This window comes from Ixodes scapularis, unplaced genomic scaffold (genome assembly GCF_016920785.2).
Source record: "Ixodes scapularis isolate PalLabHiFi unplaced genomic scaffold, ASM1692078v2 PGA_scaffold1__304_contigs__length_218370807, whole genome shotgun sequence".
Lineage (NCBI taxonomy): Eukaryota > Metazoa > Arthropoda > Arachnida > Ixodida > Ixodidae > Ixodes > Ixodes scapularis.
This window is the reverse complement of record NW_024609846.1, coordinates 116,052,909-116,067,849: the sequence shown is the minus strand read 5'-3', so window position 1 is coordinate 116,067,849 and position 14,941 is coordinate 116,052,909. Positions and strand designations below refer to the sequence as shown.

Genomic DNA, 14,941 nt, shown 5'->3' with positions numbered 1-14,941 from the left:
TCGTGTGTCCGTGCTGAAGACGACTTTGACAGACTCAGATTTACCCAGTCGAGAAATGGAGATGACGGGTGCAGTCGCACGGACTGCCGATTGTAGCTCGGCTTCGGTAATGTCTGCTGGTACCTGGTAGATCACTCCGGCCGCCAATTCCCGTGGAAAAGGTTCATAAGCGATGACAGGTATTCCACCTAATGAGGTGAGTCCAAGAAGCGCTTTCGTGGCTTCAGTGTTTCTTGTGTCAATCGCCAGCACGTTGAGTCTTCGATTGGGCCTAACCAAGATGACCCCATCTGGAGCAGTCATTTCAAGTTTCTCTGTAATCTTCATCGGGTTAATTGTTGCAATCATGCTTACTGGATCTTTGGGCTTGATTATCACTGTAAGGCGGGGATGAGCCTGGGTCATGGTTTTGACTGTCTTACTGCTGCAGTCTGAGCTAGTAGATGGTTTGCGTCTCTTTCGGCCCAGGACCATTTGATATGGCTCTGAATTCATATCTTGATCATCAGAGACACTTTCGTAGTAGGATATGGTGCTTGAGGAGCTCGACATACCCGTTGAATCCTGTTCCATTTCGGTTGGCGTGGCTGCTTGGCCGGAAGGAAGGCCCTCCGCGGCCATGGTCGATGAGCGATGTGTCAAATTAGAAGATCGTATGGTTTTTCCCTGGCCCGAGCAGTGAGAAACTTGATTAAAATCAAAATATAGCGAGACGCCCACAATAGCAGTGAAAACCTAGAGTAATTAGGTTTCACAATACACTCACTGCATACCGCACTGGTAATGGAAACATTCCGGTCGGTCGCACAAACGCAGTATGCTTGACATCTCAACGAGGGACACGAGTCATCGTGGTTTCAATTTGCACCCCTGAAACGTGCAGCAAACAAGAGTATGCTTCGCAGGTCAACAGCAGAATTCGGACCAAAACTTTAAACCTTGCACTCGCACTTGGTATGTCATTCAGTAAAACTATTTCCCCTCAATTAGAGGAACGGTTCGCGTAGGCATGCACTATGCATATATTTTTCCCCTTCCTACCATTGTCCAATCCCTTATATAATTAAGCAGCTCGATGCAAGTTTTTCGTGCGTGACCCGAATATGATTCACCACCGGAACCGAGTCCGCGGTTACTTTGGGAACGCCGTCGCCTTATCGCAACCCGGTGAACATGGGTCGTGTATAAAATGCACGCCCTAAAAAAAATTGGTTCACGAAGCTAAAGAGCCCCTTCAACAGAGAGTTTCTCTCTCATTTTCGTTTCAGGCTGAAGACCTCAACTCTTTGGTGGGTTCAGCCTTCCGCATGGCGTACGCTCGGCAGCTTCAACAGCAGCAACAACAGCAGCACCAACAGCAGCAGCAGCAGCGTCCGCAGCCTCATCTTCAGCAGCCTTTCCAGCAGGGAGTGCTGCTGAGGCCCCTGCGTAGCGGCAGTCCCTCCCCGGCCAAGACCGACTCGAGGTCGACTCCGTCCTCGGTGGGGATGGCCGGTGGAAGCCGCCCGGAAGCCTCCCCTCCCGACGCCTACACCAAGGTTTGGGTGAGTGGGACAAGTCTCTGGCATCCAAACAGATTGCACAGGGGCTGTTGAACTACTCGGCGAGAATGTCGGCGAGATCGCCGAGCGCCACGATTGGTCGGCGCCGCGCTTGACCTAGGTGCTGGCCAATGGCGGCGGTCGGCGCGATCTCGGCGGCTTTCTCGCTGAGTGTCCAACTTAGAGCTCCTTCGCAGCGTAACCGTGGCATCCTCTTATCTCTCCGCACTTGACTGGATTGCGGCATCAGCTGATCGGGATACCAAATCAGGAAGCAAGAGGTGGGAGCATAATAGGCCCTGGATTTCTTAAACGCCGTCAGTGACTGTAGCTTTGCTCGCACTTGACGCATTGTCCGACTCATCTCATCGACCCATTTCACCTTCACTGAATAATACGTGTAACAGCTGGCGTACATTTCTCTCGCGTATTTTAATGTCTTTGTTGTTTAAGTTCGTTACAGTTTTTTCTCTATTCTCTCGAAATACGTGGTTACACGTTCATCTGTTACACGCGCAGTCGAGAAGTCGCCGCATATCTGTCATCTAAAACGTCTACACAACCGGCAAAACACACACGAACTCTTTTGGCCTGTCTACGTACGCAAACGCGCACCCATGTTCTCGTGAACGCACATACCTTCTATGCATGCACACACGAACGCGTAAAAAGAAGATTAAATTTGTCTGTGCTCCGGAATTAAATTCGCTTTGATATTGAGCTGACGTGGCGCATGCACTGCTCATGGCATATGAGCTGTTCCCACTGCCGCCTCTTTCCGAGAGCACGAAAGGGCTGATGCCTTTAAACGTACACTCGGGGGACTCACCGCCCCCGATCGCTCAGAGTGCCGTCGGTTTCTAGTTTTATTTCTTTTCAACTTTTTTTCTAGCGCTTTATTTTAAAGCGTTTGACTGGAGGCTCCGTCCGCAGTATATTTCTCCGTGAAAAACGAAACTTCAAAAATCCCGTCAAAAAGAAGTATAACGAAAAAAAAAATGAAACCACGAGCATAAAGTGAATTTTTTGACGTCGACGAAGGAAATTAGATTCGGGCATCGCGTACAAGGTACGATAAGTGCTGCGCCCTTGCTTCCCACTTTGGTATTGGCCGTGGTCCTTTCTGCTCGCATTTTGTGCATTGTTTCCTCGGACACTATAATGTGTATATATATAGGTATGCATGTCTCTGCCGGAGCGAATCTAGATACTGTTTTTGCCGCGTGCTTTTTAATAAAGAAAAACGAAAATGTTACAAAACTAATACTTCAGCACGGTCTCCCGAGATTTTTCTCGCGCTGGTTCTGCTCCTCAGACCGTTGCATTGGCGCGATGGCGACTGTTACCACAAGCCGCTTGGTGGTGCTCGCGAACGAACCAAACAATACAAAAAATAGCCGCGAATTATCGTCCTCGCCATTATCGTCGATCTACGGAACTTAGGTGTAGCGCGAAACGTGCTCCCCGTTTCTCGCCGCAACACAGACCTTTGGTAAGGAAGGAGTTGATCGAAATTGGAAGATGAATCTTTCTAAAGCGCAAAAGGTGTACAACAAATGCCCACAATGTTGTTTTCATACAAACTGCGCGTCTAATTATCTCAGTCAAAAACAGGAAGGCGAGTCGATCGAAATCGGGAAGGCAGCTCAAAATATAAATGCGCACTAAATGGGGACATTTAGAGTGATTTATTTCGCCTCAGGAGAGCCGCGGCGCCACAGAAAGGCAAGTCGCCCGTACCGTGAAAGCCCGCGGCGCAGCGTCCAACGATGATGAAATGGTACTGCACTGATAAATTCTTAAAAGAAACGGTGATGATGGTTTACATGGAGCTTGTGGACGAGGGTGAAGGGTTGATGTTGCGGTTGAAGATGTTGAATGGCGTTAGGCTTGCAGCGTTCTTCTCGACAGTGGTATTCGTGTGGCTGCTATGGGCTGCTGACTTCCCGCAGGCCGGTCTTGAGCACCTGGCGAGGGCCCCCCGCGTGCACAGCTTGCTGACGAGCCGCCCGAATTTCCGTCGACGCAGAGAGTCCAGCACCGTCGTGATGGGGCTCCAAGGGTCGGCACCGGTGTTGGCCGGGCGGCGGTCTTCGCCGAAGCGGGCTCTGAAATCTCCCAGCTTGCAGTCGAGCTTGTAACCGAGCAGCGTGACCGCCCTGTCGATCGAAAACTGTTTCGGCTGCCTCTGTGATGATGAGGAAAACACGCCTTACGCTCAGCTGGTTTCCTCTTCTTCCGATCTTGCATTCTGAGGTATCGTCCATGATATTTCGCAGCAAAAAAGCTACTGCATGCACTTGCTCAGGACACGTCCTACAGCCCAGTGGACGAAGATGGAAGCGCGCAGATTGCGATTATTGGAACAGTCTTTGAGGATATACACTGTGTATACCCTCAGGAAAAGCACAGGAAGTTTTTCGGCATTGTTCGTGCGCTGTGCGAAGTAGCTCTAACAAAATTTAGTTTGGGATGTAAAAAAACGATGCTTTTTGTGTTTGAAACGTGTGCGTCTTGATCAAATAATATAAAGCTAATCGAAGATGCCTCCTGGGTAAATCTTAATTCAACAGATAAAGGGGGAAATTAGTGACATTATAAGAAAAGATGGAGTTTTTTTTTACAACGGCTTTTGAGGTGAATACGAGTACAGTTAATACCGACCCCGTTACACAGAGGCTTGGGTGCGAATTGGGTAAATGCACGCCTTTCGGTTTCATTATTATGGATCATTCAAATTACGGAGAATTTTGGGGAGAGGTCAGCGTCACTGCATAGTGGGCATGTCAGCGTCACTGCTTAGTCCAAACACGCCCAGGTTCCGAGAGAAATAAAGCATCGTTCCTAAAGCAGGGGTCACACTGCTCATACATTATACAAAAGGCAGTCTGCAACACGACTCACCGCAATATCCGTGGTTCGAATGCCGCGTGCCAAGTTTCCTCCTTGAACTCATTGCCATGCGGCATTCGAAGCACGGATTTCGCGGTGACTCGCGTTCGAATCTCTGTGCAGACTGTCCTTTGTACGATGCATAAAGCCGGGGTCACACTGCTTATACATCATACAAAGGAAAGTCTGCGTACAAATTCGAACGCCAGTCACCGCCAGATCTGTGCTTCGAATGCCGTATGGCAATGAGTTCAAGGAGGAAACTCGGGCATGCGGCATTCGAGCCACGGATATTGCGGTGAGTCGTGTTTGCAGATTGTCTTTTGTATAAGGTATGACCAGTGTGACCCCGGCTTAAGCAGTGGGACCCCGGCTTAAAGGGACCATGAAATGAACTTTCGACTGGGATAAAATTGGGATTTAACTAATGGCATATCGTTTAATGCGCCGAAATAAAACTAGAGCACGAGGTTCAAAACCTAAAGCTTCCCTCTCGCTACGAAAATTTGAAATTATAGTGAACCCTTTCCTATACCTCCTTTCCTTCGAGAAATCTCCGCCTTTTCACTGGGATGCCTCCGCGGTGTCCGAGCACGTTAGCCGAACCCAGCTCACGCACTGGACACGGGCACCGCGTAACTCAAGGGCCTATGTGCTCGTCGAGAATCAATCCGTCGACAAATATTTGTATTCGCGTTCGTGGCCTGAGTGCTTTGACGGCACTTATGATCACCTGAGAACGATAAGTTGCACGGTGTGCGGTGGGGAAGCTTATTGGAGTCATCGCCTTCCGTACCCTAGCACGCCAAGACTACGGGATTTCTCATCTCGCTTCTGAGTTTAGGATTAAAGCTAGGGAGGAAAAAGTTGAAAAATCATTTCATCGTCTCTCTAAACGGGCCCTGCAATCCTACATATACCTTTTTTTTGCGGTTTCCGCATCTCTTGTGGTTCAGGCAACCCAGCGGGCACGGAGAGAGTCACTAAATATCAGTGCGTCATATTTCAACCGGACCCAAGCCAGGACCAGGGACGTCATAAAGGAGGTTATTTTTTGCTTGTTTTTGTCATTTTAATTTGCCTATAACTTTTAAGATAAAGTGAATTTCGAGAAAAGTTTCACGAAAGTACTGCTTTCATTGCGCTCAGGTTCGGTGCAAATTAAAAACTAGTGAACAGATCGTTGCGGGGCTCCTTTAATGGATCCGGACATTTGGGTGTAGGACATTTTGAAATAAAGATTTCAGTGTTGGACGTTTCTGTGCACAGACATTTCGGTGTATGTGTTTGGAAATGAATGGTTGAATCTTCCAGCAGACTTTCAGGCATTTTTATATTTTAATATCTTGACGCATGAAAGACGCAGGATATATTGGAATTTCAGATACGCCTTCACTTAGCTATGTATGGTTTTACCCACCATGAAAACTATAGAAATATATAGACTTCTACAAAGAAATCTGCTAACATCTCTGAACCATAATAGTATATTCGAAGGTTTTTTGTTGTTTTTTTCTACCCAGATATATATAACTGAACGCCTATGCATTCTAAAAAAGCCGGTGCGTCTACTTCCCCACACAACACTCGGAGAGCTTATCACCGCAACTTACGTTGGCAGCTCAGCGAATGGCGATGCCGAAACATATGTTTCGACCAAAAAAATCGCAGTCTGAGTTGTGATATGAAGCAATGTAAAACGTTACGCTCGCATTCCTTAATATCACAGCTCAGACTGCGTTTTTTGGTCAAAACACATGTTTCGACATCGTCATTCGCTGAGCTGCCTCCATAAGTTGCGGTGACTGGATCTCCGAGTGTTGTGCGGGATAGTAGACGCACTGGTTTTCTTTTTTTTAGTGTGTGCAGTTGGGAACGCAGTCATTATGAAAGGCAAACTCAATCGATTCAATTTGCAAAAAATACAACGTGTTTTCGTAGCGACAGGAGTCGATGTATCAGCAGATTAATTTTATACGTATAAAAAGGTTCGGTTCAGCTTGCGGTTAAAGATAGTAGGCGAGCGGGGACAAGTAAGCCGAAGGTAATCATTGTCATTCAATCATTAAATATAGCAAATAAAAAAGTTGTTCCTTATAAAGTTATAATGGCAATGATGAAAGTCATTCATACCGAGAGCCCGCAAAATATCGTGTGAACAGGATATAATTATTAGTAATGAAATATGCGCCGCTCGTTCAGGGACAATCGAAAGTCCATGCATGAATGTCCGTCCACCGAAACGTCTGTGCACATGGACCGACATGTCCATGCAGCGAAGAGACCGCACCGACATGTCCTACACCGAAGTGCCCCAGTATAGAAGTCCAGTATGGCCGCCGCCCGAGGGAGAGACGCGATTCTACAACCGCCTTGGTGACTATAACAGGCGTGACTATACACGACGGAAAGCGGAACGTTCCTCGAAACCGGAAGTATATGGTGCGTTTATATTCGCGTGCGAAAGGAGCAAGCGTGAAATCCCTTGTCAACCGAAATCTGCTCGCCGTATAGTATAGGTGTAGTAGTGCCGGGCGTGAGCGCTGTCCCCGACGCGGGTTTCCGATGTGTGCGCTCGCGTCTTATTGAATTGGGCCTGCTGGCGCGTTCTTCGGGGACGCTGTCCGCCCCCCTGTCGTGTTCGGCTGCGCGTACCCGCTGCGAGGTTTTACCTTTGCAGTCTGAGCGACGGCGTGAAATAGGCATAGCACATTTCGATTGTTTACACAGCACCCGTCGTCGCGTTATCTCGTTCGCGTTTGTCGCCGGCTCAGGCGTTTGCTTTCCGGCGAAGGCGGGAGAAGAGAACCCTCATCCGTGTACGGACAAATATTGTGTGTCGCGCGTTTTGAATCGAAATTTCGATTGATTCTGCTTCCCTATATATTTTTAGAAGTTAGCTTTTTTTCTTCTTCCTCATTTGAGAATGATGGAGGGGAAAAACTAGATGTAAAACTTTGACGCGTTGGCATGTATCGTCGTTCTCATTCTCCGCCTGTAGAAACAGGGTGTACGGGGGGAAAAAAAATCTGAACGTGCTTATTTTATCACATGAAATTATAAATCTCTGGCATGAGCCCTTAAAGGGGCTTTCAAGTCGCGCAAGTTTCGAATACGAGGCACCATTTATTCCTTTTGATTTTCGTTTGTCGGAAAGATAAAACCGTAATATGTTTTTGTGGTGGAGGAAGTGTGCGAAGGAGTCTTACATTTTTCAATGCTTTTTTTTTTTTCTTGTTTTTTTTTGTTAATATGTTATTAAAGGGAATCTGAAGCAGATTTTTAGTTAAAGAAAGCTGTCAGAGTCTGGATGTAAGCACTTTGATATAACTTGTGTAAATATTTCTTTTTTATGTCATTAATAGGAGCAACGTAAGCGCAGATGCATTTTACGTTATTGTTTGTCCAGTTTCAGTGCAATAACCGAATTCAGTGGACAAATGGGTATAGTGGGCCACTACTACCTTAATATTTTTTTGTCTATCAGCTTCCCTTTGATAGTTGTTTCAAAATTGGGATGGGATAGTAAGATACCTTTTTTAACAAGATGTGGAACAACACCTCAAAACATCGGTTTGTCAATACAAAAAAAAAAATGTTTAGACGATGTTTTTTGTGTTTTTTTTAACGTCAGACAGTATCGCTAAAACAATGCTCTTATGATGTTTCTTTTTTTTGTGTGTGTGTGTGTGTGTTTTGAAACGCTTTGAACCGTCTGAGATTGACATAAATTGTGAAGCTTAATTTCTTAACATTATAAACCTGAAGTAGATTATATTCTAGATCGTCTGCTAGTGGGAGCTTGTGCCTCCACTTCAAAGCACGGATTGAGCACGTGCCGCTAAGCCCGCTGTCCGCTGCGTACGGTCCACTAAAAGCTGAACCCCATGAGACGAATATACTGCGAAAAATCGACAAATATAGCCCCGCGGCTCTTGCTCTGCGCGTGGCATCAACACAGTGGCTGCTACGTCGCGCTTAAAACGATCGTGCCGTCGGGTGACGTTCGTCAGTTATTCGTCGCATAATTCGCTCCATGGAGTTCAGCCTTAAAACTCTCGATTTTGCCTCTTCCAAGCGGGCGATCGTACCGCACTGTCGCCTGCAAATGAGACCTCCTTTAGACCCATAAAATGGCGTAGACCTTTCAACAGTAAGCGCCGGAAGAGACCCCCTTTAATTAAAAGGAGCGCGCCCCGAGCGAGGTCACCAACCCATAAATAGAGCGAGCATCGTTTCGGTATCGTTTGTTTTTGTAGTCTACGCGCCGATAAAAGGGAACCCGTATGTTTGATGGCACGCCTGAACACGCGTGGAATTCTGCAGGTGTTAAAGACGATGGCAGCCGTCGTTCTGAATAGCACTCCTCAAGATGAGACCACGAACTCTGTTCACACGATTCGTCCTGGCTCGAATGCCTGACCGCTGCAATATATACGGTGTGGCGACGAAGCGGTGGGAAGTTCATTTCGAGTTCGAGGAATTAATCTCAATTCGGCAGCAGGGAGGGCACCCGGCCGGCGATACATTGCCGCGGAGGAGGTAAAGGAGGGGCCGCAGCCGTGTATTGTCCGGTTCGCCTTGGACCGCAGCGGACGTTACGAGCGATCGAAGTCAATCCAATGCCGTGTGAATGTCACGTGACCGTCGGGAGTGCTCTGCAGCGCGAGAGGCGCGTGCGCACGTGGTGTGTTCACAACACCGGATTGGCTGGGATGGCCGGTACCAATCATAGTGTCGAGTGCGCACCAGCAGGTGTTCGTCGTGTCCCTGTATACTCATTCTCTCATCGCTGAACCAATCATGGGTGGGAACTATACAGTCAGTGCGCAGGCGAGCTGGTAAAAGTTTACCACGATGATGTTAACCCGAAACTGGGGCAGGAGGAGGGGGGAAATTGTTTACAGTGGAAGAGAAAGTAACGGGGACGGACAACGCCCCCAATTCAGCTGAGTTCTGCGGCGGTTGTGGTTCGGTATTTAAGGAGGCTGATTTGACTGGATTGGCTGGGATGGCTCGTAGCTTCTGTCGCGGTCCGTCGTACGGTCAAACGGGATTCAGCGCGCGTGCGGCACGCCTGTCTGTGGCAGGTCCAATCACCCCTGTCGTCGTCGGCGACGCGCGTCGGGCGGAGTCGCGTGGATTATACGTCGGCTTTCGGTCGCCTGAAAAACTCTTGTTGGGATTTCGGCTTGTCTCTGTTTGTCGGGGATGGAAATGAGACGTTCGCTGATTGTAAAGCCTCTCCCGCAATCTGCTACTCACCTTCACCTTTCTCTCTCTCTCTCTCTCTCTCTCATGCGGCTATTCCGCCCTCTACTCCTCACCTTCCACCTCTCTCTCTCTCTTTCTCTTGCTCTCTCATACGGCTATCCCGCCCTATACTCCTCACCTTCACCTCACTCTCTCTCCACGTTCGCGCCTGAAAACAGACCTCTTCACGCGCACGACATGCGTACATACACGCACACACATGAGCACATGCAAGAGCTGGCAACTAGGATTTTAGTGGATCGTTCCGCGGATGACGATACTCGACACTCCTCCGGCTCCTTTGCGCAGTATCGTTGTCGGAGTTATCGGAGTGGTGTAATGAAGCTGCATTATGCAAAAGTTGCGCGCAAAGAAGACCCCTTTTATTTTTTTATTTCCTGATATTTTATGACCTTACTGGTCACCGCTTTCTTCGAGCGAAAAATTCACGATATCCCACCGCTAAACGGAATTTAAGGTCTCTCCTATAAATGTTAGTTCTCGGTCAGGATAACGCGTACCCGGGATAACCAGAATTTATACGCAAATATTTCATCTAGAAATGGACCACGCAAAATGCAGCGACCACTTCTGAAATCGGCAGCGACACGTTTGTTGACAGCCGAAAATACAGGAGGATGTGTCCTTGCATTCGCACTTGCCAAGTTACCGTTCTCTCTCCACGCGGAGGCACGAGTAAGTCATGTTGCTTTAAGAGATGCTTGAAGGAAGCAATCATCCTATCTAACTATAATTTGTTCAGTATCGTCGAAAATTCACCCGCTACGTGTTGTAATCATAAAATCACATTGAAATCCACCTCATGCGTCACTTAAAAGTTGAAGCTTGGGCGAGTTGGTGTGACATACCTAACAAAACAAAACAGCGCAAAAAAAAAACGACAGACCGGCGCTCTGTTTAGCGCTCTGTCCGTGTCTTACTTTATCCGGTCCGTCGTCTTTTTTTTTTTTTTTTTTGGCTGATTTTATTTTTTAGATATAACTTAAGAGGATTAGCAACATCAACTTTTGGGTTGCGCCTTAATGCCTGATTTGAATTCGAGGCACCAGTATTCATGAAGAGAACGTACTAGTATACGCCTACAAATGACGTCATGGATCATGGCGAACAGCTTGGTGGCGGTCACATGGGGCCAACAAAATTGTGACGTCATACGTGTGCGCTCGATATCCTAAAACAAGGGCAGGCAGTAAAACCTCCTCAATGCCGCAGTTTGTTTTTTGTTTTTTTCCCCTTTTTCCTTTGTTTATGTCGCAGCCGCCATAGTTTGGGCGCCGAGTCTGTGACGACAACCCGAGATCTCAGCTTCAAGCATGTCGCAGCCGAAAACACGGAACGCGATAGTAAATTATTTACGGCGGCTCAACGTATTTTACGTTCCGTTTCATAATTACTTGCATCATTTCTAGTAGAAAAAAAAAAAAAAAAAAACTTCAACCAAAAGCTTTCATGGCTCTACTTCTTTATAAAGTATACTATGCATGCTTATATGTGTGCCATGACTCTCTCCCTTTTTGCTGAGGTTTTTTTGTCTTCTAAGCTTCAAATTACTTTTTCTCCTTCTTTAGTTAACAATCTCAAAAATGTTTCGTCGTCGCCATTAAAACCTTCGCCGCTGGCACCATACTCGCGGTTACCCAGCTCGCTTTCCACTCAACTCGTCGCCGAAATGCGCACCGTTCCGTCACCTTGCCGTGTCAACTTCAGGCACGGGCTTCTCCCGCCAGTTTTCCCCGCATTTCAATTTTCTGGCGGTACACGCCGCAACCTCTCGCCGAGCTCGCGCGCGCGAATTTGTGTTTGTATGTGCGTTGTGCGCGTGTGTGTTTCTTTTTCGTACCTAACTGAACACGCAGAGACTCGTTTACTCGAAACTTCCTTAAATTAATTATGATATTTGGCGGTGAAGCAAGAGCCGCGAGTATCTGGTTCGTTCCCTGGGAAACTTTTCCTAACTAAACCTCCTCTTCCGTTTTCTTTTTTTTTTTTTTTTTTATTTGTCTTTATATTTGAAGTTCCATTTTTGTTTCTGCTACCCGGGACGTAACTCCGGCGCGTCACTGAGTTCGGCTTACGAAGCGCATATATAGAAGCAACGGCGGCAGACAGCAGCGAGTCCCCGACGTCTAATTAATGAAAATCCCGCAGCGTTTGGTTGGCGGGGGAGTTGTATGGTCGTTACGGGAAGTGGTATAACGTCGACGGTAGGTCTGCATCGTGGTCCTCGAGATTTCGGACGTATTTCTGAGTCCGTGCGACATACTTGCTCCTGACAGGCGCGAGAGAAACTGCGTTTCTGGGCGACGCATCGCCAGCCATTCGCACTTTTTTTTTATATCACGCTGGCACGTCGTACCGAAATCGCCACCGTCTCGACGCCAGTTTTGTACAGCTTAGCGAAGGAAGAAAGTAGTCGGTTGTACAACAACCTTTAGAACCGCGTTCTAAAAGTAGTTGTTTATGCTACCTGGTAACTAAATTTAAAGTCAACGGAGAAATTTCATACAAAAAAAAGATGATTACATTTTTACACTTTCTGTTACTTTATGTATAAGTGAAATTGTCGCTTAGCTGCCGTCCATTTTGTACTTGTAGTTGGATGGACTCAGAACATAAGGCGTTGTGCCTCAGCTGCTGGATACTTCTTTCAAAAAGACTGCCCCCTTTTGAATACGGTTGACAGATTTAGTTCAGGCTTAGTTTTCAACATTTAAGTTCCTCTATACGTGACAGTATAACTACTAGGGAACGTACGTACATACACGCGATTTGGTAAACATTAGAAATAAATGTTACCAAAATAATAGTTGACATCCAAAGTAATATCCTCGGAATGAATTAAGCCGTTATTAAATCGTTGGACGAGCATCTTATTTCGGCTAATTTTTTTTTTAAACTTTTATCGTGTGTTGTGCAAGTATGCCCGAGGCCGTATTACTAGAATTCACTAGGTTTCCACAGCCCCTGGCATTTAAGCGTGCCTCGACGCGCACCTAAGGGACCACCTGTAATGAAAGCACTCTTGCCACTCCGAATCCATCTCTACACGAAAACAACCGCATGGTCAATACGCTCGGGACTTCCCCGCTATTTTTTTTTTCCTCGGGCGAGCGCGGTGACGATACAGAACTACGAATATTCGAGAAATAATTATCCTTTTGAAGCACGCGCGTGCGATAGTATAAAACTAAAATCCATAAAGCAATATTTCTGCTACTACTGAGACACACACACACACACACACAAAAAAAGCCCTTTTAAAGAAAAAAAGTTGAGGACCGGAGGTGCGTAAAAAGTGCTCTTCACTCGCTGAAAGGGAAAAGAAAATAAACCTTGACGGCATATATTAGACTCATTCCTCGTTTGACTCTACCGTCTTCTATAGCTAATATCTTTCGAAGCGAAGCGATTAGGAAGTTTTAGTAGCTCATTTTTTGCGGTCCACTAACGACACGATGCACGCGCATATTTTCTAAGGCAGAGCATCGAGTATAGAGGGTTGTCAGAACGCCGAAGCCATCTATTCAGACTCCGCGTACTAACTCTTTTGCCCGCAGTTTGTCCCGTGTTTCCTGTTTTCGTTCCAGGCGGGCACTGACTCGCCGTGTGCCGGTCACCCATCGCGCGTGCATGCAGGGACTCATTTCGAATGCGGTTTGTTTTCCCACGGACTGCGGGGGCCCCGCGGATTTAAGCAGCCTCCCAGCCATCAAGATGGGTCTTCTCTCTATCTCTACGCTCTTTTCTTTCTTTTCTTTCTTTTCCCTCTCTTCATACATTTGCCGGTAATCTGTCGGGTAGAATTTCGGGCGATAACTAAAGAGTGGATTCCGGTTTCGAATAAGTCGTTCCCACGATGCGGCCGACATCGTATACTCGCGAGCGTCAGTGCGTTGGCCGAGAGGCCTTGTCTTGCCATTGTTGCGTGTGTTCTTTTCTTTTTTACCTCTTCCGGTTGAGCGCTTATACCTTACGCAGAATGTAACGACGACGAATAGACCAGTTGCGAAAATCCCAAGAGGCCGTGCACGAAGCGCGCCAAGAATTATGAGAACATGTTCCTTTCTCCCACAGCACCTACCCGACACCACTACCACGTGACACTGAAGGGAGCGAGAGAGCGAGTTGGAGCATGATAGAAATAAATAAGAAGAGAGAGAGAGAGAAAGGAAGAAAGAGGGAGAGGTACTTGGAATGGAGAGCGTACTGGTAAGGTTAATATATATATATTTTTTTTTTTATTTATTTAGAGGATACTACAGGCCATTGAAGGCCCAAGTAGGAGTGGGGTACAATATATGCATTCACTCATACAAAAATACACAAGTAACACGACATTAAAAGGTTTAGAATTAACTAGCAAATATACAAGATATATATATTTCTTTAAAAAAAAAGGGGGGGGGGGGGAACAGCAAAAATCAAGCAGCGTGTGATTCAATCATGCACTAATACAAAATGACTTATCCAGATGTAGTATGAAGGTTTATACAATCCTAATGTCCATGCGAAAAAAGATGAAGGTGCAGCAATCTACAAAGCAAACATGCTAGTTATCAAGACGTTCGAGACCTTGTACAAAGTTGGTGTCGATAAATACTTCGAGAGGTAAACCGTTCCCGTCGTTAATGGTGCGAGAGAAAAAGCTAAACTTAAACATGTTAGTACGCGCCAAAATTGTTGTTAGTGAAAACTGATGTCTGTGCCGCGTAGTTCTTGACGCTAAAGGGGAAATATATTGCAATGGGTCTATGCGATCCTGTCCTTGTTCAATATGAAACAAGAATTTCAACCGCGCAAGTTTCCTCCTGGCCTGAAGGGTCTGTATACCATTAGCCTGTACAAGTTTAGACGGTGAATCCAGCCTTCTATACTTTCCGTAAATAAACCGAACCGCTCGACATTGCACCATGTCCAACTTCCGGATATCTTTCTGAGTAAATGGATCCCAAACGACATTTGCATACTCCAACTTGGATCTGACTAATGAATAATAAGTATGTAGCTAAACCTGAATTGGGAGCGTCTCTCAACTTTCTTCTAATATGTTTTATACGAGGAGACCATGAAAGTGTGTCCGATATAATGAAACCAAGATATTTACATTCTCGCTCCACAGTGATCGGGGTGTCCGCGATATTATAAATGTATTCGAAGGGTTGCCTCTTTTTTGTAATACGTAAAAGTGTTGATTTAGCAGAGTTAAGCTTCATTTTCCAGGTATCGCACCATGA

At 46.5% G+C, this 14,941-nt stretch overlaps 1 protein-coding gene across 2 annotated transcripts in view; it reads left to right on the top strand.

The window, feature by feature from the left end:
* The window catches only part of LOC8042521 (tensin-4), a 275,086-nt gene that overhangs the window by 222,147 nt on the left and 37,998 nt on the right, over nt 1-14,941 (top strand). For both annotated transcript variants that reach the window (XM_029985615.4, XM_029985617.3), the window contains one exon: nt 1,269-1,544. In XM_029985615.4, coding sequence (XP_029841475.3) covers nt 1,269-1,544 — 276 coding nt within the window. The remainder of the gene's footprint in view (nt 1-1,268; nt 1,545-14,941) is intronic.